This window comes from Coregonus lavaretus (genome assembly GCF_964263955.1).
Source record: "Coregonus lavaretus genome assembly, chromosome: 31".
In the NCBI taxonomy this organism is placed as follows: domain Eukaryota; kingdom Metazoa; phylum Chordata; class Actinopteri; order Salmoniformes; family Salmonidae; genus Coregonus; species Coregonus lavaretus.
This window is the reverse complement of record NC_140018.1, coordinates 20,271,238-20,298,973: the sequence shown is the minus strand read 5'-3', so window position 1 is coordinate 20,298,973 and position 27,736 is coordinate 20,271,238. Positions and strand designations below refer to the sequence as shown.

General features: G+C 42.8%; 1 protein-coding gene across 2 annotated transcripts; it reads right to left on the bottom strand.

Annotated features, from left to right (window-relative positions):
* LOC311106618 (dnaJ homolog subfamily C member 5-like) lies at positions 1-27,736 on the bottom strand. Of its 2 annotated transcripts, none has more exons than XM_084149003.1 (5): positions 27,584-27,736; positions 9,781-9,935; positions 9,311-9,524; positions 7,792-7,948; positions 1-2,795 (listed from the first exon to the last, which is right to left on the bottom strand). In XM_084149003.1, exons 2-5 carry the CDS (start codon positions 9,924-9,926, stop codon positions 2,692-2,694), a joined length of 621 nt encoding a protein of 206 aa, XP_084005129.1. In that variant the 5' UTR covers positions 9,927-9,935; positions 27,584-27,736; the 3' UTR covers positions 1-2,691. The 2 variants fall into 2 exon arrangements, with proteins under 2 accessions (XP_084005129.1, XP_084005128.1); XM_084149002.1 differs by lacking the exon at positions 1-2,795 and adding an exon at positions 6,131-6,382 and having other exon boundaries at positions 27,584-27,666.

Below are 27,736 nucleotides of genomic sequence, written 5' to 3'. Positions count from 1 at the left end.
GACATTGTACAAATCCCCCTTCTTTTAATTGTTTCGATTTCATTATATAAATACACATTTACAGATAATTTCTGTCCATGAGACATCATGGTGAACAATGAATGACAATGAAAGCATCGACAAAACTACAATCAATCATTTCCGAGTTCTCATATTCCCGTGTCCTATAAGAGAGTGATGAGATGGAGACAGCCTTGCCCCCTACACTCAGAGCAGATAGATGCACACTGCCTGTCTGTCTGCTACTGTAGCCCAGAGCCATCGTGGCCTAGCCAGTTAGGACATTGCCTGCCCACCTCTGTCAACCAGTTGCCCAGCCCATTTGGAGGACCACTTTGGCTAGTCTAGGGTCCTCTCTTCCAAACTGTCAACATGTTTTTTTTTTAAACAGCTCTTTCGGTTTGACATAAATACAAAATAGACAATGTACACTATTTAAATGGGGTTGATTCTTAAAACATTTTCCATTCAACAAAGATTGTCAAACAACGTTATTACAATGTTATTTGCATGTGACACACATACTGTGATTATTATTATTTACAGCAGATAAGGATCACCAGAATAAATAAAAGGTCTTTCTCCTCTCTGAGCCCTGGGGCCAGATACTGCACATTTATGTTGAAATGCATCAGATTTACTATGGTTTGTGAAAACGCATAACCAATAGACTGAAAAATCAGGAGGGTTTTGGCTATTAACTTAGTGAAATGAAGAGGTGAGAAAAGGTGCTATAAATTCCAGTAAGAAATTGAAGCTACTGGTAGATCATTTCTATGGAAACACTCATGAGAAAAAACATCCAAAGCTACAAAATATAAAATGGCTGCTTGACATCATTTGATGACATGACTTTAGTTTAGCCTAACTTTCGGGTTGTTCTTCGGCCAAGACACAAGGTGGTTAACACCATGTACTAGCCCCTCTTTAGGAAACACAGAATGCCCTTTTCAAATGACAAGGGGATGACTGACTGACCACAGCACTAGATGAACAAACCAACAACGACTTTGTACAATGCTCTACACACACACCCCCACCCACCACTGGGACGGACTGACTCGCAATAACAATGTGGCATCCATTTACTTCACTGTTTTCACTATTCTGATTACACAACATTTGAGAAACCGCTGACTCTGCACCCCCAGGGTCATAAAGAGAGCTGAACTGAAGTACAAACTGCTGGTTGGGTGATCTGTACAGATCCTAACCCCGCTGTGTGACATTGTATCAACTAATCACTGAGAGAAAGTACTGTAGAAAGGAGTGAGCAGGAGGACTAATGCCTAGTTGGAAATAGTAGTCATGTGCCTCTTTAGCCCAGAAAATACTCAACATGGCTCAGTCCACCAAAACCCCATGGAAAACACCCTGGTGTGTTATTTCTTAAAAATCTCAAATCATTGGTGATAGGTTCTCTCTGTAGGCAGTTCAGAGAACATAGTGGTCATCTAGGATGTGGCATAGCGTGCACTTAGTGGCTGGGTCAAACACAGACCCCAACAGCACATACCACCTGTTTCTCCATGTTACAACATCAGACTATGACAATGCAAAGCAAAACCACCATTTGAGATGGGAGACGTTTGATAAGTAGTTGGGTTGCAGTCAGCTAGCTGTTGCTATTTGTCAGTTCCACCGAATACAGAGAGAAGTGTGCTGACTGTTTCAGTAAGCAGTGCTGGTTGGCTGGAACCATATGTTAGCTGACAGCCCATCAGAAATGATCATTTACCCACTTCACAGGTTTCAAAAGTGCATAGTAGACCCAAATGCATACACCTCAAAGGAACAATCCTCTCAGGTTAGCTCTAGTGTCACGAGGAGAAACTGGTGGCTGCTGAACGCATGGAGTTAGCGCCATCTAGTTTGGCTTTGGTCTAACTAACATAATTGTGACATCAATTAGCAATAAAATAAAACAGTCAACACATTTTCCTGTTAAAAATGCTTAATTCTTTCACTGCACATTTTCACTGTTCTTGAATGTCTGCCCCACTCTTTGGTCTCATTCAGGTGGAGGTGGATGGGGAGAACCCTGGTTGTGTAGCATACTGTAAGTGCACCCGGCTGGAGCTGGGGGTATCGCTGACAGGGGTAAGGTGGTGGTGGTGGTGTCTGTAGTAGAGGGGTGTGGGTGTGTGGGGTATGTATGTGCCAGTGTTGTACAGTAGGGACATGCAGATCAAACATAACACATGCACATCCTCTGATCCATGCTTTAGTCTTCGGGAGGTGGAAGGTTTGAATCAGGCTATTTAAAACCCAAAACTCAGACTGAACTTGAAATTAGTCTCCAATCCCAGAGCTCTGACAGAGACGAGAATCCAAGAGGGAGACAGAGAGCGGGGGGGAGGATTGAAACAGAGGGACAAAATGAAGGAGTGATCGGAGAGAGTTTGTTCTAATCCTCAGTTTGGTGGATAGATATAGATATATATCATGTCTATCAAGTCATAAGGAGTCCTGGTCTCTTGGCAGCGTGCCACCCGTGTCCATTTGGTTGGACCTTTGCCACAGTATGGGGGGTTGACTGGCTGGCTGGTTGACTGGCACTGGTGAGTCCTGGCTCTGGTGACAGCTGGCCTGGCTGGCTGCTGGGGGCTCCAGGGTGGGGCCCTCAGGGGGCCTGGCCGTGCCCACCTGAGGGGAGGGCTCCAGCGGGTAGACAGGGCTGGGAGGGGAGGGTCACTGCTGGGGCTTGGAGGTGGGCTGGCTGGCTGCAGGCTGGGAGGTCTCTGGAACCTCGACGGTGATGGAATGCGGCTGGATCACGATAGGGGCACGCGGACCTGCAGGAAGACATGGGACTGGGTCAGATTAACTACCAAAAAATAACCCTCAATAGAGAAAAGGACAGTTGATACAGTGCCTTCAGAACGTATTCATAACCCTTGACTTACTCCACATTGTTATTTTACAGCCTGAATTCAAAATTGATTAAATTATTGTTTTTTTCTCACCCATCTACACACAAAGTGAAGACATGTTTAGACATTTTAGCAATTGTATTGAAAATGAAATACAGAAATATCTCATTTACGTAAGTATTCACACCCCTAAGTCAATACCTTGTAGAAGCACATTTGGCAGCGATTACAGCTGTGAGTCTTTCTGGGTAAGTCTTTAAGAGCTTTCCACACCTGGATTGTGCAACATTTACCCATTATTATTTTTAAAATTCTTCAAGCTCATACCCATAACATGATGGAGCCACCACTATGCTTGCAAATATGGAGAGTGGTACTCAGTAATGTGTTGTATTGGATTTGCCCCAAACATAACACCTTGTATTCAGGACAAAAAGTTAATTGCTTTGCCACATTTTTTGCAGTATTACTTTAGTGCCTTGTTGCAAACAGGATGCACGTTTTTGAATATTATTATTCCGTACAGGCTTCTTTTTCCCTCTGTCAATTAGGTTAGTATTGTGGAGTAACTACAATATAACAGTTTTAAAGTCACCATTGGCCTCATGGTGAAATCTCTGAGCGGTTTCCTTCCTCTCCAGCAACTGAGTTAGGAACAGTCATGTACAGACAGGTAACACCAATGATCACAATGACTTTCATACGTCAATGACAATGACTTTGTAAACATCAAATGACATATCAGGGTTCTGTAGATATAGGCTAATGATGACATGATGCCAATGAGGAATTAAAACAGGAATATCAGTACAGGTTGAGGTTCATGCAGACTGTATAAGCCAAAGGTCTGTGACTACAATAAAACTTCCTCACAAAGGATAAAGCCGCTAGGCTGAGGCCATGAGGGCAAAGTCTTGGCTGCCAGGTACACACAGAGTATTTACTGGCTGGATGATTGATAGGAAGCTTACAATCCTCATCTAGCTTTGCTGCATTAAATCCTGTTATCAAAAAATAAGTGACCTCTTCTGAAATACAGAGTTCCAAATCCAGCAAGTCATGTTTTATGATTTTTGTTTTGTTAATGCACCGTCTTATAAGTTATCATCTTATACCAGTTTGTCATGATTTAGGCTACTTGCTGAGTGAAAATGTTAAATAAAAAGTTCACAATTTTAGCAATAGCCTGTTGTATCTCAAATAGATACAATTCACAAGGGAATGTATTATTAGTAGGAGGCATGACCTCAAGTTGGGCCCTTGTTTAACTGTCCTCAGGTGTAACCTGTCCTGAAGTGTTGAAACTCCACGAGGGTCATGTTCAGTAGGTGGGAAAAGTTTTGAAACAAGGAAGTGCTACCTGAGTGTGTCCAGTGAGGACACATAATTTGGTTTTCTGTTGCAAAACGTTTTGCTACGGTGTGCCCTACTGAACATGACCAAGTGTGTATCAGGAACCTACCTGCCCTCCCCTGGCGAGGCTCATCCACACTGTCACTGTCCTTATAGAGGACACATCCAAAACGCAGCAGAGGGAGAGCACAGAGCACTGCTTTGAAAGCACTTCTACTATTAGTGTTAGACTACTACCCCTACTATATCAGATTACAATGTAATGCAATGATAGTAATGATTCACTACTATCCCAACATCATTATATAGCCATTGTCTCTCGAATCTTCAAGCTATCACTCTGGTATTGCTAAAGAGAGAATAATAGACTGACACGTCAACAGGCGTCATGGTGTTGAACAAACAGACCACTAACAGAGCGAGGACAGTGCTGAGGAAGTAGGTGTGAGGTGAGATGACAATGGCTGGATGTGACAGGACAGCGGTGGTCCATCTAGGGGGTATTGGTCTCAACACTGCACTGTACACACACCTGTCCCTAGTCCCTACCACAGGTGACAGTGGAACCCCACGAACAAACTCTCAAAATACATCCTAATAGTACTCTGTGGGTATCATGGAATATTCCAGACTATTCGAGTATTAGTATATTCCAGACTATCTAGGAACTCTATGCCCGGTCTTTAATGGAAACACTACTAATGCTCCTAACCTAAAGTGGTTGGCACCTGACTGACATACTAGAATGTTCTGTAATTCCCTGGGAGTTAGCCTACAGTATGTGTAGGTTAATGAAGGCATATCCTGTGAGGTTACTGTTTCAACCCTGCTTCAGAGTGACAACCCCCTCCCCCCTTCTTTTCTCACAGCTATGATTAGTCTATCACCTCCACCACTATGAAGGGAGAGCATGAATCATAGAAATAGAATGAATCAATATAGTTCTATAGTATGAATACTGTGCGAACACTGTAGTTGCTGGACCCACACTGGACTGGCTCAGCCAAGCGGTCAGCTACCTCTACGTCAGGCCCCAGTGGGATCATAGGGTTTTGTTAGCTTATGACAAAAAGGGACTGTGCTTTTAGCACATTGCTCTCTGTCCTGCACATACCCACAGGCTAGGTTTTCAACTAACCAGCCTGACATTTCATTGATGTTTCATATAAATAGACTGCTACGGTTTATTGAAGGCAGCTAATGTGTTGTGGGTTGAGTGAGTACTTGGCTGCTGTGGGGCCCTGTGTTGCCTAAGGGCTGGATTCAATCCGTATCGCGGAAGTTACGCGTTAAAATGTAAAGGTAATTTCCGACTGAGCCGACATATGTAGCGTTTAACGTGAATGCAGTCTCCTCGCGGAAGATGTGTGTTATAGCACGATTGAAATTTAAAGGCAATGTTCCCGCAGAGACTGCATTCACGTTAAACGTCGGCTCAATCACAAATGACCTTTACATTTTAACGCGGATCCCCGATACGGACTGAATCCAGCCCTAAGTGTCCCTGTGGTCTTGCTGGTAAGGTAATGGGATACTGGGCAGAGATTAGGCTATATCTAATTACCATTTACCAGGCCTAATTAATAAAGAGATGACATCCACTTTATAACCAAGGCAGCAAATAGTTACTGCAGATATATTCATGATGGACCAAACACAATCAAAATACTTAGCAATCAATTAACTGAAATGATTGTTATGGAACGATTGCAAGAGACATTATATACAAGGCAAGCTCATGTGGCCATGCTCAAAGCATTTTGAAGTAACAGCCATGACGTCATGCAACACTGACAGGCAAACAGAATGGATGGATAGTGAGCCAGTCGAACTACCAAACAGCTGAACATGGTACAAAGGCACCATGTGTCACTACGAACAAATACAGCACGGTGAAACAGGGGTTGGTCTGGGGCGTGACGGATGGACAACACGATGCAGATGGGATAAGTACAACCAGTACATCAGGTAGACGGGGGGGCTTACGAGTCATTTAGACTCTGGCAGCGTTTCGCCTGGGTTCTCAGCAGCCACTGGACTGGTCGGGTTGTCACCCACTGGACTGGCAGGGCCTAGGTTGATGCTCTCAGCCACAGGGCTCGATACAGCGATAGGTACGGCTACAGGTATGGGTTGGACAATGATTACTGTGTCACCTGGTGGATCAAAACACACAAACGTACAGAAACACCTCTCTGTCAGAACGAGATGAACCTGTCCTGCTCATTGGGCCAGAGTATACTGATGTGTTATCCCCATTCCCATACTGCCCTGGGGCTGATAGCTTGTCATGTCCTGTTTAGCTTTCAGGTACTGTAGATGAAGCACAGTTCCTGTTTTTGTGTGAGATTATTCATGTCACCTAGGTATTCGCCTAAACATGTGAATATCTCTGAAACCAACAGCAAATCAAATTGCATCATCATTTCATAACTTCTTATACTGAAATTCCTACTGGTGTGACAGCAATTTGGGCTTAGGGTCATGACTATAGGGTCACCATGGTCGCTGATCACTCCGACCTCAGAACAAAAACAAGGCAATTCGGAGTCTAGTCCTTGGGACTGTCTGCTATTGAGTGATCTGAGCTCTCCTGCTGCCGTGTTAACAGGCAACATGAGTCGAGGAGCTGTGAGTCCTGTCCTCAGACCAACCAGTCAAGGACACGACACAGGAGTCTGAGGAAGAGAGAGCATCCTCAGATCTGACAGGACTGTATTATTAATCGCCCTCATCTTGCTTCTGTCTCAGCCCTTTTCCTGGCCTGTTCTGACCTGCACTGAGGACCACTGATAGTAGAGGATAAAACAAAGCTTCTTGTTGGGTTTGAAATGTTGTTAATGTGTACATGTTATTGCACACTACATCCATAGCTTTGACATAGAAAGATGACATGCAGAAATACCAAACAACAACATTTCATTACCGTTTTGTATCCTTGTGGTAAAGGATTTTCATTTCAACATGTAGAAAAAAGATTCAAATAAATGTCAGAGCTTGGGCTATAACTTGGATAATATCCTCCTCTGTGATATGAACCAGCAGTGTGTGTGAGCTATAAATACATGCACTTTTAGCTGTTCTGCTTCATTAAGGTAATCTATGGGCTAGCCTTCAGCCTCAACCCCTTGAGCAGGATCAGGTGCTGTAGACCGGGAGTTCTGCCTAGCAGAGCTAGACACTGGCGCTTCTCCCCTCCTCCTCTCCCTCCATTCCCCCATCCCTGTTTGGCTGCTCTGGCCCCATCTGTGCTCTGCGGTTTCCCTGCCTCTCCTCCCTCTACTCTCCGGCGCCTATGCTCTGAAAGGAAGTGACAGCGTTAAGTCAGGCTGAAAAACCGACATCTGCGAGGCGGCCTGCCGCTGAGGTATCGTGAAGAGCGCCAGGACTCAGGAAAAGGGTCAACCCAGAAGGACAGGGATGAGGGGCATACTGTATTTATCCTGCTACCCTCCTCATGACCTCTAGCCCAACTATAGTATAGAGTCTATACTATGCATGTGCAGTACCACGCTCTCAGTTTTATATCCAATGCCAAACAGTCCCCTTCCCAGCTTGCTCTCACCTCCGTCCGTCTCAGCTTTGATCTGAGCCTCCAGGTCCTCTGGGTCCACGTACTGGTAGTGATCATCCTCCTCTGGCGGCTTGCACTTTCCGCAGCAGAAACAGCAGCAGCAGCAGCAACAGCAGCAGGAGAAGACGGTGCAGCACACAGCCATGGTCTGCAGCACAAGGGCATAACACAAACACACAGCATAGTCAGTCAGGACAGCCACACGCCGTCATCCTGTCCCATGAAAACCTCTACATATCTGGCCTCAGATCTACAGGGTGACCCAGTGAGAGAACCTAGTGGATGTTTTGGGTTTTTTGGAGGTAGATCAGCTTAATATTGCAGATAGATTGTAACTTCCATCAATGTAATTGTCTGCATCACTTCCAATCCCCCATGTTTTTTATATATATACTCCCCTTTATTACTTTTCAACCCCACCATCCTTTCCCTACTTGGGGTAAATTAGTGAACAACAATGCTTGGGCCTCTACTTCCAGCTTATACTTACTATCTACATTTTATGGACAGTCAATTTTTACAATAATTCTATTTTATTTGTTTTTGCTCCTGAACTTCTTCTACTCTCAACCTCTCCGATCATTTTCATGATGTCCATCCGGTTTGCTTCTATATGCCATATCTTTCTAACTGTGCTCTTTCCCAAAAGCTCCCAACATACAACCTATATACTTATTAGAACCTAGTGGATGTTAGCAGCAGAGACCTCCTGGTTCGGACAGTGGCTTTGCCCTCAGTGCTCTCTGCTTTTCAATCCTACATATCCAATGTAATACATGTGATGCTCTCAATAATCCTACTGCACTGTGCTTTCTAGGGTATATGAAAAATGTATGCACTCACTAACTAAGTCGCTCTGGATAAGAGAGTCTGCTAAATGACTAAAATGTAAATGTATAAATAAGTGGAGCGGTTTTGTTCCTCCCTGCAATTTTCCTGTGCTTTGTATTTTTCTTTGTAGATGAAAGCAGAGTGAGGTTTGTGAGACAGTCACTGGATCGTCCTCTCTGCATCTCGACCACTCTTCATACTGTACTGTACTCAGCATCAAAGGCCTCACATCTCAGTGACTGAGCACAACTACACAGAACACAGTTCTAAATAAAGACTGCTTTGCTCTGACACTTTTCAAAGCAATAACACACAGATACTTTCACTAATAGACTGTCAATGCACTCCCACCACAAGATAGAAGGGTGTCTAATGCATGGAGTAGACATAGTACTAAACAGTGAAGTCTAGCCATAGTAATGTCTAATACAATGTGATGAGTGTGTGAGTGACGTGGCTGTAAAAGCAGTCCAGTCAGTATGTCATCACAGACAGAGAGAGTAGGCTGGGAATCAGGATGGGTTAATCACCCCACTGTTGGAGGCTCCTGCAGTACTGACAACACCAAGGATAACCTGTCCACAGAGGGTCATGGTCACCTGAGTACTCATTCTATTAGCCTGTTAGACTAAAGGTGTTTTTTAAAGGGGTTATGAGGTACTCTCTCTCGCTCTCTCACCTTAAACCACCACTTGGACATGAGGAAGTAGTATTTGACGCTCTCCTCTCCAAACTGCTCGGACACGTAGAGGCCCATGGAGCCGTATTCTTCGTAGATCCTCCTCTTGCCATCATCGTTCAGGATTGAGTTGGCGTTGTTGATCTCTTTAAACGTATCCGCAGCCTCCGGGTTGTCTGGGTTCTTGTCTGGGTGGTACTTCAACGCTAGTTTCCTGTAAATGGATGTATGAATTAACAAATGGATGGATGGATGGATGAATGTATAAATTCATTAATCTCAGTCCACACCATCACATACAAATTCTGCAAAACTCTAAATAAGAGCTTATAACTCATTAAAAGTCCATACTCCTGTGTCTGATGGACCAATTCATGAATAAAGCTGATCATTAACTTTCTCCAGGAAATGGAGAAACAGGCTTACCGGTTATGTGGCTATAACAACCAGAGACAGGCTAAGTGTGTTACCTGTAGGCCCTCTTAATGTCATCAGCGGAAGCTCCTTTCTCCAGGCCTAGCACCTTGTACAGGCTTTCCCCTGTGGTGGACATCTTCCTCTGGGGGCCTGGCCGATTTGGCTCTGCTGAGCCTGGTCCTGTGCCTGCCGTGGCCATGGCTGAAGTCTGCCAAGATACACACACACAGTAACACAGGATTCTATGAGATTAAAATTCTATAAGAGGAACAGGAGCTCAAGCAGTAGAAAATGTGAGGTGCCGGTACTCAGCTCCGGCGAGCTCCTGCCCAAGTCAAGCACTGCTTCTTATCCCTTGCGCAAATAGCCTACAGCTGTGTTTGTCCCGAGCTGGAAACTGAGGGCCAATAATATTTTATACAATGTTGCAAGTTCACTAGTGCAAGCTTCAGGCTGAACCTAATTTAATAGTTGATACAATGTTTCAAGTTCATTGCAAACAGGCCATGCATAGCCAATGTGCATTTTTGGATTTTGTAATTGTTTTTATTAGGATATTTTCTATCTGCAGGCTGCAATGTTTTAATTTGTTGGCTTTATGTAGGCTATTTTTACATAGTTGGCAATGGCAATAGAAGTTACTTTTTAGGTTTGTCTCATTTTCATTTAGATTTTGATTAACCATTGATTGAGATATGAAGACGTTATTATAAGTTAAATGAAACTGTTCCACAAAAATGTGCATATGAAAACCATGACTGGCACGCATATCAGTATAAATGGTAAGATAAATTGGCATTTCACATGAGAAAGGTTGCCGACTCCACGTGTAGCCTATTACCAGCAACTTCAGGAGAATAAGGCAAAATCTGCAAAAGCCAGCAGGAGTGGGAGGAGAATGGTTGGGTCAGGTTAAGGTTTTTTTCTTCCTCTAGATCTCTGGCTCCCTCTTGAGTCATTTGTGTCTTATTTCATCAAACACTAAGCTTAAAGCATCAGACAAGCTCAATACATATAGTTGATTTGATTAAAACACATATACAGTGCCTTCGGAAAGTCTTCAGACCACTTGTCTTTTTCCACATTTTGTTACGTTACAGCCTTATTCTAAAATTGATTAAATATTATTTATCATCAATCTACACACAATACCCATAATGACAAAGCAAACACTTATTTTTTTGTGCTCATATATTATAAATAAAATCTGAAATATCACATTTACATAAGTATTCAGACCCTTTACTTAGTACTTTGTTGAAGCACCTTTGGCAGCGATTACAGCATCGAGTCTTCTTGGGTATGACGCTACAAACTTGGCACACCTGTATTTGGGGAGTTTCTCCCATTTTTCTCTGCAGATCCTCTCAAGCACTGTCAGGTTGGATGGGGAGCGTTGCTGCACAGCTATTTTCAGGTCTCTCCAGAGATGTTCGATCGGGTTCAAGTCCGGGCTCTGGCTGGGCCACTCATGGACATTCAGAGATTTGTCCCGAAGCCACTCCTGCTCCTCCTCTTGGCTGTGTGCTTAGGGTCATTGTCCTGTTGGAAGGTGAACCTTCACCCCAGTCTGAGGTCTGGAGCAGGTTTTCATCAAGGATCTCTGTACTTTTCTCCGTTCATCTTTGCCTCGATCCTGACTAGTCTCACAGTCCCTGCCGCTGAAAAACAACCCCACAGCATGGTGCTGCCACCATGCTTCACAGTAGGGATGGTGCCAGGTTTCCTCCAGACGTGACGCTTGGCATTCAGGCCAAAGAGTTCAATCATGGTTTCATCAGACCACAGAATCTTGTTTCTCATGGTCTGAGAGTCTCTAGGTGCCTTTTGGCAAACTCCAAGTGGGCTGTCATGTGCCTTTTACTGAGGAACGGCTTCCATCTGGCCACTCTACCTTAAAGGCCTGATTGGTGGAGTGCTGCAGAGATGGTTGTCCTTCTGGAAGGTTCTCCCATCTCCACAGAGGAACTCTAGAGCTCTGTCAGTGACCATCGGGTTCTTGGTCACCACCCTGACCAAGGCCCTTCTTCCCCGATTGCTCAGTTTGACCGGGCGGCCAGCTCTAGGAAGAGTCTTGGTGGTTCCAAACTTCTTCCATTTAAGAATGATGGAAGCCACTGGGTTATTGGGGAACATCAATGCTGCAGAAAGTTTTTGTACCCTTCCCCAGATACGTGTCTCGACACAATCCTGTCTCGGAGCTCTACGGACAATTCCTTCGACCTCATATGGCTTGGTTTTTGCTCTGACATGCACTGTCAACTGTGGGACCTTATATAGACAGGTGTGTGCCTTTCCAAACCATGTCCAATCAATTGAATTTACCACAGGTGGACTCCAATCAAGTTGTAGAAACATCAAGGATGATCAATGGAAACATGATGCACCTGAGCTCAATTTCGAGTCTCATAGCAAAGGGTCTGAATACTTATGTAACTAAGGCATTTCTTATTCTTTTTTTAACCTGTTTTCACTGCCATTAAGGCCTACTGTGTGTAGATTGATGAGACATTGTTTTTATTTAATCAATTTTAGAATTAGGCTGTAACATGATAAAATGTGGAAAAAGGGGTTTGAATACTTTCCGAATGCACTGTATGTAAAGGTTGGGCCTATCCAAAACCCTTACAGATCATTTACAACCACAATACACTCTATTGACAAGTAGGCCTAGCACAGATTAATTTGGGATTAAGCTCCAAGACTGTGAGTAGTGAAGTGCAGCATGTCAAACATGAATAATGAAATACATGACAACTATGGAGCCTCAATCTGAAATCCCTGTGATTAAAACAAAGCCTAACAGAAGGCAGCAGTGAAACTCCAACACCCCACAGAACACCACATTCTGCTGAGCAGGACATTAGTCCTGCTGTGGCTCACACACAATGCTCAGCCACGCACAATGTGACTACTAGTGACTAGTAATGCCCCGGGGAGGCTTGAGATAAAGGCGATTACATTTAGCTGATCTCACAGAGGTCAACATGGGGCAATCTTAGACTGGCCCTGGCCTGGCGAGACTTCCCTGAACAGCCAGCACAGAGACAGGCAGGGAGAGGCTTAGGAGGTGGCTTGGGCTGGTGAGGAACCTTTTTCTATAGGTTGTTGTGAGGTGAAACAGTAAATGGTGGCACAAGGCTACAAGCAATAGCAGACTAGCAGTAAACTAAGCTTACCCCATTTCCCATTGTTTCCCTTAAAGCTGGTGGTGCCCTAACACTGAAAAGGAGGTCTGTTTGTAATCACCTTTGTCCTACATTGGAACTGGTCAGTCGCCAAGTCAAGGGTTTCCAACTGCTTAACAACAACCACACTTCACTTACACACTTCCAAAGCTTGGATAACCAGAGACATTTAGCTAGCAAAGCTTGTTTTCCATGAATTACCTCTGCTATTTGGCCCATCTGTCGGCCATTCACTAAAGCTCCAGTTACAATGTTCCACTGGCTCAGGCCCAGTCTCAACTCAAATCAGTTCAAATAAAATAACTTGTGAACAGTCTGTCCATTTCTGTAGAGAAAAAGGAATTCACAATTACTGGGCTAAATGGGGTAACGCGACTGCATGAGGCATCCATCATGTCAGATAGGACCTACTGAGGCCCAGTGTTTCCCCTAGGATTTTTTTTCAGCAGCGGTGGCAGATTTAGTGGGGGGGGGGGGGGCTTCCTGCAGGGGGGGCGGATGGTGTCTTCCTGGGGCATACATTTATACATCTACAGTGGCGGTCACGATTTAAATGCATATGGGGGTCAAAAGTTTTAGAACACCTACTCATTCAAGGGTTTTTCTTTATTTTTACTATTTTCTACATTGTAGAATAATAGTGAAGACATCAAAACTATTAAATATGGAATCATGTAGTAACCAAAAAAGTGATAAACAAATCAAAATATATTTTATATTTGAGATTCTTCAAAGTAGCCACCATTTGCCTTGATGACAGCTTTGCACACTCTTGGCATTCTCTCAATCAGCTTCATGAGGTAGTCACCTGGAATGCATTTCAATTAACAGGTGTGCCTTGTTAAAAGTTAATTTGTGGAATTTCTTTCCTTCTTAATGCGTTTCAGCCAATCAGCTGTGTTGTGACAAGGTGGGGGGGTATACAGAAGATAGCCCTACTATGGCAAGAACAGCTCAAATAAGCAAAGAGAAACAACACTCCATCATCACTTTAAGACATGAAGGTCAGTCAATACGGAAAATGTCATGAACTTTGAAAGTTTCTTCAAGCGCAGTCGCAAAAACCATCAAGTGCTATGATGAAACTGGCTCTCATGAGGACCGCCACAGGAATGGAAGACCCAGAGTTACCTCTGCTGCAAAGGATACGTTCATTAGTTACCAGCCTCAGAAATTGCAGCCCAAATAAATGCTTCAGAGAGTTCAAGTAACAGACACATCTCAACATCAACTGTTCAGAGGAGACTGTGTGAATCAGGCCTTCATGGTCGGATTGCTGCAAATAAACCACTACTAAAGGACACCAATAATAAGAAGACACTTGCTTGGGCCAAGAAACACAAGCAATGGACATTAGACCGGTGGAAATGTGTCCTTTGGTCTGGAGTCCAAATTGGAGATTTTTGGTTCCAACCGCTGTGTCTTTGTGAGACGCGGTGTGGGTGAACGGATGATCTCCGCATGTGTGGTTCCCATCGTAAAGCATGGAGGAGGAGGTGTTATGGTGTGGGGGTGCTTTGCTGGTGACACGGTCTGTCATTTATTTAGAATTCAAGGCACACTTAACCAGCATGGCTACCACAGCATTCTGCAGTGATATGTCATCCCATCTGGTTTGGGCTTAATGGGACTATCATTTGTTTTTCAACAGGACAATGACCCAACACACCTCCAGGCTGTGTAAGGGCTATTTTACCAAGAAGGAGCGCAATGGAGTGCTGCATCAGATGACCTGGCCTCAACAATCCCCCGACCTCAACTAAATTGAGATGGTTTGGGATGAGTCGGAGCACAGAGTGAAGGAAATGCAGCCAACAAGTGGTCAGCATACGTGGGAACTCCTTCAAGACTGTTGGAAAAGCATTCCAGGTGAAGCTGGTTGAGAGAATGCTAAGACTGTGCTACGCTTTCATCAAGGCAAAGGGTGGCTATTTGAAGAATTGCAAATATAAAATATATTTGAATTTGTTTAACACTTTTTTGGTTACTATTTTTTGGGGGGGAAATCAAGACCTAAGAGCACTTCTAGCTGGGGAGTGGTTCTATTTCATTTCAGCAAGCCATGACACCCACCATCTCAGACTTTGTTGAAATATAATTTTTATTTATAGGATTCATATAATATCCAATAAATATAGTACCGAATATCTGATTTGGACCAAACTTTTTTCTAACAATGAGTAAGACATGAGGAATACAAAGAATTGGCAAAAGCCACCCACGGACCCACCATGCCAAGCAGTTTACGTACAGGGTATGACAGCAAACCATGTTAACCTGGCCACTGTGGTATGCAGATTGTCATATTGATGTTGTGCCGTCCCAGGATATTCTGCAATACCTGCACCGAACACAAGGGGCACTGTTTTCAAACCCCACTGAGCCTCTGTAATCCGAAGGTTAGCAATGTTAACAAGTACATGTAAAATCACATAGAGAACACTAACGAGCACATAGCAAACTTTTTCTCCACAATTTCGTGATATCCAAATTGGTAGTTACAGTCTTGTCCCATAGCTGGAACTCCCCTACGGACTCGATAGAGGTGAAGGTCAAGAGCCAAGCGTCCTCCGAAACACGACCCTGCCAAACCGCACTGCTTTTTGACACACTGCACGCTTAACCCGGAAGCCACCCGCACCAATGTGTCGGAGGAAACACCGTCCAGCTGGCGACCGAAGTCAGCTTGCAGGCGCCCAGCCCGCCACAATGAGTCGCTAGAGCGCGATGGGGACAAGGAAATCTTAGGCTACCCTGATCACATTCAACACACATTTTATTGTAGGCTAAGAATATATTGAAATGATAACAAAATACAAATCATATTTTACCCACACAACTAGCTTCATGGCAACTTGTGGAACCACTATCATTAAAAAAGTGATATTTTGTAAACAGAGCCCTTGGCAAGCCCATGCTTTTTTTATCCGCATTTCATCTCTTTCCTACCGTCACTCTGCTTTGTTAGGGAGCGGGCGTGGAGTCTTACATTGAGAGTATCTTCATCATGATACCGATAGAAAATAATAGCAATCTATATTTTCAAAAGCATTTGAGTCTTGTGATCATATTTCACAACCTCCAAGGGCTTTTGAAGTTGCCTATGCGCAAGCTCAATAATAAGCCTACACTTGATTTACATTATTGCATGCTAAATATTTCTGATCAGTGACAGATGAGCAAGCGAAGAGATGAGCTATACCACCAACTTATTTGCCGAGCCACAGAATTCATCAAATATAGTTTACAGATGGAGGTTCAGTGAAACAAAATCACATTGATTGATTAAAGACAAGTCTTTTGGTCGGGAGTAGGCCTAGGCTACTAAGCGACTGAAGAGCAAAATAATCCACTTGTTAAGCTACATAACATGCTGGCAAAATGTTCTGATCAGGGCTAATAAATGAGCCAACTAGACAAGATGACCATGAGCAGCACTCACCTCAACATAGCTAACACTTCCATAGCCTCATTGTAGCCTAACCAATATCCAAACGGAGATTCAGTGAAAAGAAAAATTGGACATTGGTTGATTTATCAAGAGACGCTTGTCTCAAAGCAGCGCGAAACGGTGCTGAAATAGTTGACCACACGCGTGTAGGCTATTGCTTGAATCAAATGTATTATAACAATTGGATGACTTTTGGAGTTTCATTAAGCAACAATTTGATGCCTTAAATTGCATTAGCCTACTTTATTCCAATATTTTCATCATTAAGTGATATTTATTCCCACAGTAATTCTTTATGGATCTATCCAGTTGTGGTTAAGAAAACATGCATGTGGTGGGAATGGGTGAAGTGACATGCTTTGCAAAGTTTAGAACTGCCAGGAGGATGGCAACAGCCTAGTAGTAACTTGTGCTGCCTAGCAACCATCAAGAGCTTAAGAGCGTAGTGCGTGCCAATGCCACCTCAGCATTACAGCTACATTTCATACTAAGCCGTAGGCAGAACTTACTATCAATAAATATCCCTGACGGTCACCACTGATCTTGTACCTTCTCACACTTTCTAATATGGAAAAAGCCCATAGACATCACTTATATGCATAAATAAGGGCAAAGACTGGATTAATGGGAGAAGAGTGCTTTATCTAGGCCAGTGGTCACCAACCTTTTCTGAGTCAAGATCACAGAGCCAAAATGCAAGCAGAGATCTACCGCTCAGATTTCTTTTTAAACATGGCTTAAAAAACATAAGCCTATGCAACATTAACCAATTAAAAACAGTTATGTAGCAATGAGGTTAGTGCAGTAGGCTATAGGCCCAATACATTATCACTGCATATTGGCTATGCTTGAATCGCCCTGCCAATGTTGATCTTCTCAAACCATATAGAAATTATATTTCAAAATGTAGGTATATGATCACACTGGTAATAGATACAAGTAATACTTTGTTGTGAGGCACGGCTGAGTGAGCATAATAATATATTTTTTACTGGACTGATGGCATGCATATGATGGTCAGTCTGAGGGGAGTGAGGGAGAAACGGTGAGGCTGCCGCTCTCCCTCCACTGAGAAAAGGGGACACAGTCTTCCAGCTGATGGAGAAACTCAAGTCGCACTCCATTATTTCTGCCTCATGCATAAATTCATGTTGTTACTCCAATGACCAGAGAACGTGAAATATTCCTCGATATTAAAAAAAGACAAGCCGCTAATAATAACAACGCAAGCTTATCAGAACACTGCTACACTCATTCATTGCAGCTGCAGCGCTGGTTGTAGCGGAGTGGAAGTAGGGAGAAAGCGCATTTTATGTCTTATAAAAGTGTTGAACAAAGTGTTGACAGTGCTGAGTAACAACTTAAACATGAACTGCTGTTTTTACGAGTAAGTTCTTTGCTGTATTCGTTGAGTCTCTCTCGTCATGGTTTTAAACGTTCTGAAATCTCACAGTATCAACTTTGCTGTGCATTTGAGGTTTCTTTTTACAGCCTATGGCTCGAGGAAACTATGCAGACACAGTGATCTGAGCTGTCTGATTGGCCAGCGGTAGGCCTACAGGGGCACTTGATTTGCTCTCTGGGCCTGCCGGGTAGGTGGAGTTCTACCTCCAGACACATAAAATGGGAACAATTGTGTTTATTGACCATAGCTTATACCAGCCCATACCATAACCCCACCGCCACAATGGGGCACTCTGTTCACAACGTTGGCATCAGCAAACCGCTCACCCTCACAACGCCATACACGTGGTCTGCGGTTGTGAGTCCAGTTGGACGTACTGCCAAATTCTCTAGAACGACGTTGGAGGCGGCTTATGGTAGAGAAATGAACATTCAATTATCTGGCAACAGCTCAGGTGGACATTCCTGCAGTCAGCATGCCAATTGCACGCTCCCTCAAAACTTGAGGCATCTGTGGCATTGTGTTGTGTGACAAAACTGCACATTTTAGAGTGGCCTATTATTGTCCCCAGCACAAGGTGCACCTGTGTAATGATCATGCTGTTTAAATCAACTTCTTGGATGGACTATCTTGGCGAAGGAGAAATGCTCACTAACAGGGATGTAAACACATTTGTACACAACATTAGAGAGAAATACGTTTTTGTGCGTATGGAATATTTCTGGGATCTTTTATTTCAGCTCATGAAACATGGGACCAACACCTTCATGTTAAAATTTGTTTTCAGTGTATAAACAGTCTGTCAGAGATGGAAAGATCAACCAGATTTGCAGCACAGACTGACACTTAGCACCATGTGACAGCCAAAAAAGCCTATTGTCAGTACTGGGCTAAATTAAGTATTTTGTATTTGTCTTTGCAATCCTCTTGTTTCTCACAGAAAGGCTATTTTTGGCTACCTTTTTCAAGTGATTTGAGAGACGGATGTTGCCTCAAAAGGACTTTCATCAACATCTCAGGGATGAAAGCTACTTCAGGAGAAGAAAACATCCAGTCTACTTCAGTACCTTGTCAAAAGAAAATGATCATATCTGCTTTCACAAACCCACCATCGCTGGACCAGACAGGACTGGCAAAAAGTGCTCTTCACTGACGAGTCGCAGTTTTGTTTCACCAGGGGTGATGGTCGGATTCGCGTTTATCGTCGAAGGAATGAGCGTTACACTGAGGCCTGTACTCTGGAGTGGGATCGATTTGGAGGTGGAGGGTCCGTCATGGTCTGGGGCGGTGTGTCACAGCATCATCGGACTGAGCTTGTTGTCATTGCAGACAATCTCAACGCTGTGCATTACAGGGAAGACATCCTCCTCCCTCATGTGGTACCCTTCCTGCAGGCTCATTCTGACATGACCCTCCAGCATGACAATGCCACCAGCCATACTGCTCGTTCTGTGCGTGATTTCCTGCAAGACAGGAATGTCAGTGTTCTGCCATGGCCAGCGAAGAGCCCGGATTTCAATCCCATTGAGCACGTCTGGGACCTGTTGGATCGGAGGGTGAGGGCTAGGGCCATTCCCCCCAGAAATGTCCAGGAACTTGCAGGTGCCTTGGTGGAAGAGTGGGGTAACGTCTCACAGCAAGAACCAGCAAATCTGGTGCAGTCCATGAGGAGGAGACACACTGCAGTACTTAATGCAGCTGGTGGCCACACCAGATACTGACTGTTACTTTTGATTTTGACCCCCCCTTTGTTCAGGGACACATTATTCAATTTCTGTTAGTCACATGTCTGTGGAACTTGTTCAATTTATGTCTCAGTTGTTGAATCTTGTTATGTTTTATTGTTAAGTTTAGTAGGACAGACAGTAATGAGAAATATTAACAATCAATGACTAACCTGTAAAATAACACACCATGATTTTGCTATGATACCTCACCTTTGACCTCAACCTTTGCAGCCACTACAGCTGGGCAAATAGGGTTATTGATGTCATGAGGGTAAAATATCTACATTAACCATCAACACCAACCTATACCAACATAGTGCATTCGGAAAGTATTCAGACCCCTTGGCTTTTTCCACATTTTGTTACGTTAGCCTTATTCTAAAATGGATTCAATTGTTTGTTTTTTTCTCAATCAATCTACACACAATAACCCATAATGACGAAGCAAAAACAGTTTTTTTGAAATGTTAGCAAATGTATTAAAAATTACAGCCTCGAGTCTTCTTGGGTATGATGCTACAAGCTTGGCACACCTGTTTTTGGGGAGTTTCTCCCATTTTTCTCTGCAGATCCTCTCAAGCTCAGCAGGTTGGATGGGGAGCGTCGCTGCACAGCTATTTTCAGGTCTCTCCAGAGATTTTCGTTCAGGTTCAAGTCCGGGCTCTGGCTGGGCAACTCAAGGACATGATACTTGTCCCGAAGCCACTCCTGCGTTATCTTGCCTGTGTGCTTAAAGTCGTTGTCCTGTTGGAAGGTGAACCTTCGCCCCAGTATTTGTAGTTATTATGGATCCACATTAGCTGCTGCCAAGGCATCAGCTACTCTTCCTGGGTTCCGGCAAAATTAAGGCAGTTATAACACTAAGAACATTACAATACATTCATAACAGATTTCACAACACACTAAAAGTATGTGCCCTCAGGCCCCTACTCCACTACCACATATCTACAACACAAAATCCATGTGTGTGTATAGTGCGTATGTTATCGTGTGTGTATGCATGTGTCTGTGTTTGTGTTGCTTCACAGTCCCCGTTGTTCCATAAGGTGCATTTTTATATTTTTATTTTATTTATTTTTATCTGATTCTACTGCTTGCATCAGTTACTTGATGTGGAATAGAGTTCCATGTAGTCATGGCGCTATGTAGTACTGTGCGACTCCCATAGTCTGTTCTAGACTTGGGGACTGTGAAGAGAGCTCTGGTGGCATGTCTTGTGGGGTATGCATGGGTGTCTGAGCTGTGTGCTACTTGTTTAAACAGACCGCTCGGTGCTTTCAACATGTCAATACCGCTCACAAATACAAGTAGTGATGAAGTCAGTCTCTCCTCCACATTGAGCCAGGAGAGATTGACATGCATATTATTAATGTTAGCTCTCTGTGTACATCCAAGGGCCAGCCGTGCTGCCCAGTTCTGAGACAATTGCAATTTTCCTAAGTCCCTTTTTGTGGCACCTGACCACACGATTGAACAGTAGTCAAGGTGCGACAAAACTAGAGCCTGTAGGACCTGCCTTGATAGTGCTGTTAAGAAGGCAGAGTAGCGCTTTATTATGGACAGACTTCTCCCCATCTAAGCTGCTGTTGTATTAATATGTTTTGACCATGACAGTTTACAATGCAGGGTTACACCAGGCAGTTTAATCACCTCAACTTGCTCAATTTCCACATTATTTATTACAATATTTAGTTGAGGGTTTAGTAAATTATTTGTCCCAAATACAATGCTTTTAGTTTTTGAAACATTTAGGACTTATTCCTTGCCACCCATTCTGAAACTAACTGCAGCTCTTTGTTAAGTGTTGCTGTCATTTCAGTCGCTGTAGTAGCTGACGTGTATAGTGTTGAGTCATCCGCATACATAGACACACTGGCTTTACTCAAAGCCAGTGGCATGTCGTTAGTAAAGATTGAAAAAAGTAAGGGGCCTAGACAGCTGCCCTGGGGAATTCCTGATTCTACCTGGATTATGTTGGAGAGGCTTCCATTAAAGGACACCCTCTGAGTTCTGTTAGACAGGTAACTCTTTATCCACAATGTTGCAGGGGGTGTAAAGCCATAACACATACATTTTTCCAGCAGCAGATCATGATCGATAATGTAAAAAGCCACACTGAAGTCTAACAAAACAGCCCCCAATCTTTTTATCATCAATTTCTCTCAGCAAATCATCAGTCATTTGTGTAAGTGCTGTGCTTGTTGAATGTCCTTCCCTATAAGTGTGCTGAAATTCTGTTGTCAATTTGTTTCCTGTAAAATAGTATTGTATCTGGTCAAACACCATTTTTCCCAAAACGTTACTAAGGGTTGGTAACAGGCTGATTGGTTGGCTATTTGAGCCGGTAAAGGGGGCATTACTATTCTTAGGAAACTGAATGACTTTTGCTTCCCTCCAGGCCTGAGGGCACACACTTTCTAGTAGGCTTAAATTGAAGATATGGAAAATAGAAGTGGCAATATCGTCCAATATTATCCTCAGTAATTTTCCATCCAAGTTGTCAGACCCCGGTGACTTGTCATTGTTGATAGACAATTTTTTCACCTCTTCCACACTCACTTTACAGAATTCAAAATTACAATGCTTGTCTTTCATAATTTGGTTAGATATACTTGGATATGTAGTGTCAGCGTTTGTTGCTGGCATGTCATGCCTAAATTTGCTAATCTTGCCAATGAAAAAATGATTAAAGTAGTTGGCAATATCAGTCGGTTTTGTGATGAATGAGCCATCATTCAATGAATGATGGAGTGGAGTTTGCCTTTTTCCCCGACATTTCATTGAAGATGCTCCAAAGCTTTTTACTATCATTCTTTATGTCATTTATCTTTGTTTCAGTGTAGTTTCTTCTTTTTATTCAGTTTAGTCACATGATTTCTCAATTTGCAGTACATTTGACAATCGATTGTGCAGACAGACTTATTTGCCATTCCTTTTGCCTCATCCCTTTCAATCATACAATTTTTCAATTCCTCATCAATCCACAGGGATTTAACAGTTTTCTTGAATGGCGCATGCTTAGTAGTAACGAGGATAAGCAATTTCATAAATGTGTCAAGTGCAGCGTCTGTTTGCTCCTCATTACACACCACGGACCAACAAATATTATTTACGTCAACAACATAGGAATCACTACAAAGCTTATTGTACGACCTCCTATACACTATATTAGGCCCAGCCTTTTGAACTTTGGTTTTCCTAGACATGGCTATTATATTGTGATCACTACATCCGATGGATCTGGATATTGCTTTCAAGCACATTTCTGCAGCATTAGTAAAGATGGAATCAATACATGTTGATTATTTAATTCCTGGGCTGTTTGTAACTACCCCGGTAGGTTGACTGATAACCTGAACCAGGTTGCAGGCACTGGTTACAGTTTGAAGCTTTTTCTTGAGTTGGCAGCTTGATGAAAGCCAGTCAATATTTAAAATCACCCAGAAAATATACCGCTCTGTTGATATCACATACATTATCAAGCATTTCACACGTTATCCAGATACTGACTGTTAGCACTTGGTGGTCTATAGCAGCTTCCCACAACAATGGGCTTTAGGTGAGGCAAATGAACCTGTAGCCATATTACTTCAACAGTATTTAACATAAGATCCTCTCTAAGCTTTACAGGAATGTGGTTCTGAATATAAACAGCAACACTTCCACCACTGGCATGTCTGTCTTTTCTGTAAATGTTATAACCTTGTATTGCTACCACTGTATCATCAACGGTATTATCTAAGTGACTTTCAGAGATATTCATACATTGACTGTCATCGCTTACTAGCAAGTTATTAATTTCATGAACCTTGTTTCTTAAGCTACATTCTGTGGTCCTGAGCAATCTGGAGCAGGTTTTCATCAAGGATCTCTCTGTACTTTGCTCCAATCATCTTTCCCTCGATTCTGACTAGTCTCCCAGTCCCTGCCGCTGAAAAACATCCCCACAGCATGATGCTGCCACCATGCTTCACCGTAGGGATGGTGCCAGGTTTCCTCCAGAAGTGACGCTTGGCATTCAGGCCAAAGAGTTCAATCTGGGTTTCATCAGACCAGAGAATCTTGTTTCTCATGGTCAGAGTCCTTTAGCAAACTCCAAGCGGGCTGTCATGTGGCTTTTACTGAGGAGTGGCTTGTCTGGCCACTCTACCCTAAAGGCCTGATTGGTGGAGTGCTGCAGAGATGGTTGTTCTTCTGGAAGGTTCTCCCATCTCCACAGAGGAACTCTGGAGCTCTGTCAGAGTGACCATCGGGTTCTTGGTCACCTTCCTGACCAAGGCCCTTCTCCCCCAATTGCTCAGTTTGGCCGGGCGGCCAGCTCTAGGAAGAGTCTTGGTGGTTCCAAACTTCATCCATTTAAGAATGATGGAGGCCACTGTGTTCTTGGCGACCTTCAATGCTGCAGACATTTTTTGGTACTCTTCCCCAGATCTGTGCCTCGACACAATCCTGTCTCAGAGCTCTACGGATAATTCCTTCGACCTCATGGCTTGGTTTTTACTCTGACATGCACTGTCAACTGTGGGACCTTATATAGACAGGTGTGTGCCTTTCCAAATCATGTCCAATCAATCGAATTTACCACAGGTGGACTCCAATCAAGTCGTATAAACATCTCAAGGATGATCAATGGAAACAGGATGCACCTGAGCGCAATTTCGAGTCTCATAGCAAAGGATCTGAATACTTATGTAAAATTCTAAAAACCTGTTTTCGCTTTGTCATTATGGGGTATTGTGTGTAGATTGATGAGCATTTTGTATTTATTTAATCCATTTTAGAATAAGGCTGTAAAGTAAAATGTGGAAATACTTTCTGAATGCACTGTAGAATATCATTGTCACTACCATATGTTACTACAGACCCAAATCTTTGTCACTACTAGATAGATCTGCTGACAAATGGGCAAAAAAAGAAAAAACTGTTTGAGCTATATTTTCTGTGACAGAAGATTGAGGAAACGGACAGCAGCTACGCGTTGCTAGGCCACACATGGTGGTGAGGGCTGCCTGCAAGGGTGTGAGCATCAAAATAAAAAGAGACAAAGCAACAGTATGCAATAGCTAGCTCACAAGACATAAACCCATAGCTGTAACATTACGTTACTAGCTACAGATAAGAGATTGAGATAGAAGAATACATGCAATCTTAATTGTTTCTTGCAGTTAGTCAAGAGCATAGTGGTGAGGAGGAGGAGCTCCGCGGACCCTTAAGGCAACAGCATGCATTCAGTTCGGCTGGCACCTAGCCGAACGAGGGTGCTCGCATACTCCCTTATAAACCTTCGCTTATAAAATGAGAAAAAAGCGGCAATTGTACTGTTTGTCCATTTAGAGATGACGTAGCCAGTATACACTTCCTCAAAATATTCAGAATTAAGAGATAATTCAAGAAATCTTTCATTAATATCGACATTTAACTTTTATGTTTAGTGCAGTATTTTTCAATGAATTTCTTTTCATGAAAACGAGTCGTCTCTCATTGAATGACAACAAAGACTTTATTGAAGAATCCCTACTGTTGACCAAACACCGACAAACATTTACATTACATTTACGTCATTTAGCAGACGCTCTTATCCAGAGCGACTTACAAATAGGTGCATTCACAAAGAGGCATAGACTTCGGCTCTGAACTTCTGCTTACCTCCAGAAAAAATTACTTGTGCCCGAACAGCCGAAAAAACCCTCACCGAAGTCCAAAACAAATAAAAACGTCACAAAATGTCGTCATAATATATACACGAACTCTACCAAACTGTTTTGGCCGGGAAGCATGCGGACGCCTTTAGTGTCCGGAAGTAATTTAGCCATTAATTGTAGTCATTGCGATCTGTAGTTACTATTTTCTCTAGTTTTCTCGTGTCAATTAACTTGTGACATTCCTGGATTACTCATTATATTAATAAAGTCTGATTTAATCAACAAATAAAATCACTACATATCCCACTGAGCCAAGCAAGGACAGGCAGCCCGTTTTCACAGTTCCAAGTCCAGTCAGAAACATCCATCTAACCCTACGCCAATGACTCCGGTGGATCTCAAAAGTTAACTTGGATCCACGTTAAGTATCAATGATATCCTTCGCCACCGTCGTCTTACGACGGATATCTCGAACCAGTCATGATTATTCAACAAAACAATACATAATTTTCACGTTTTTTCCCAGCAAATATTCTTATTGATTGTATAACTAGCAAAAGAGTTTTGAAGTTGAGGGTGCAGTATTTAGTTTAACAATAAGGACGAAAACTAGCATAGTTCAGCTAGCCAGCTAGTTTAGCCAGAGAAAACGAGCTCAGGCCTAGTGCGCATGGGCTAATTCTGGAGACAGGTTGTCGTTTTTATGCCCTGACATTAGGAGATGGCGGTGAAAAGTTTGATTAAACAATTCAGAGACAAACAAATAAATCAGATAACTTATATTTAAGGAGAGCAAATCGATATACAATCCCGAAATGATCTGTAACTGTCAATAGTAAAACAACGTTTAAATGCTGTTTGAGTGAACCCTGAATACAGAAATGAATGGTGAATTCGCTTCTGGACACGGTAGACTCCTCTTCATCACCACTCTATAGTGGTTTGTACAGTTTGCTGGGTGTCTTGTAACAACGGTCAACACTAGCTTCTATACCCAAAGTCATAAACTCTGCCCATTTCTACAATTTAAACCTAATCATAACCAAACTGCTAACCTTATGCCTAACTAACCTTAAAGCGGAAATCCTTAATTAAAACAAAGTGTTCTCATGGCCACAGTTTCAGTGAAAAACCTCATCGGTAAAAAACTAGGTCCCCTGTGCCTCATATGGTAGAGCATGGCACTTGCAACGCCAGGGTTGTGGTTTCGATTCCCACGGGGAACCAGTATGGGGGGGGGGGAATATTAAAATGTATGCAATCTGTAGTATGAAAATGTATGCACTCTGTAAATCGCTCTGGATAACAGCGTCTGCTAAATATGTCAAATGGATGGAGAAATGCAACTACTATCAAATTCATAGACTGAGCTATGGATGCAAGGACTGACCATCCATGATATCAAAATTATAGTTTTAAACATTTAGGCTATACAGTGTTTGTTTACATTTACTTTGTTTACAAACATTGGAGTAAAACAAACTTATATTTTGGGTTCTGATTGTGTACGACAGTTAAACTAAGCTAATGAGGCAATTATACGTTATATTCTTCAGTGATCAATGGGTACATATATCATACATTTATAGGTCCAAAAATTGATGTAGCAACTAAGGATTGCCCGTATAAATTATGACCAACAAGCTAATTTTTTTGCCAATTTAGATTTTGTGGCTGTGGAATCTGACTGTGGATATAGACGCTAGTCAGTGGAAACGTGTAACCACTGCTGTGTCCTTGCACAACCATAATCCCTGCTACTTCACATGGAGAATAACAAACCATTTTTACATCCTGTCTTTTCCCCCATTTATTGTTAGAGAATTATCTAAAGCTAGTACTGCAGATGTAGTAAACTATCTAACGTTATCTAGCTAGCTAAGCTAACTAGTAACAACATTCCATGTTCTTCGCACATAGATAACGTTAGTCTGTCAATCAATGTTGTCAATAACGTTTGGGGAGCGGCAATGTTACAGTTAACTGGCTATTAGCTAGCTAACTAATATGAACAGATTCATGCTTAACGTGATCTACTATGTTGGTTAGTAATGAGAAACAAGTGTTTGGACATCAACTAATACTTCAAAATGTGTTTCAACTGCAAAAGCAGACGGGCTGCTTCGCTGTAACTTAACTAACGTTTGCTAGCTCGCTCGCTACGATGATACTGGCTGTCACAATTAGCTAGCGAACGTTCAAACGTTCAAATAAATTATATTTAACGAATCCAATACTATTCAACCCTATGCCAGAATATGTTGCTTGGCTTTCCACCATGTCCATGGTCTTCTTGGTGTCGAGTCTGGACTGTCACTCACTAAACTACCACCCAGAGACTGTATAAGCTAGTGGCTAGTTTGCTAGTTAGCCAAAACCGGCTAGCGTTGCTCGAAATCATCTCCCGTGGCTCAGGTCAGTGTGACTTTACGACGTATCTTACCTTGTGCAAATTGGAAGAGGTATATTTCGCTGTAGCTGGATCATAGAGGCATCCACTTTGTATTTCAAGAATGCCAGACAATGGCTCAGAATATTTCTGCCCCTCCTAAAAATGCTAGGCGCTATAGACTATGGTTTCAGTACGGTTAGCCAT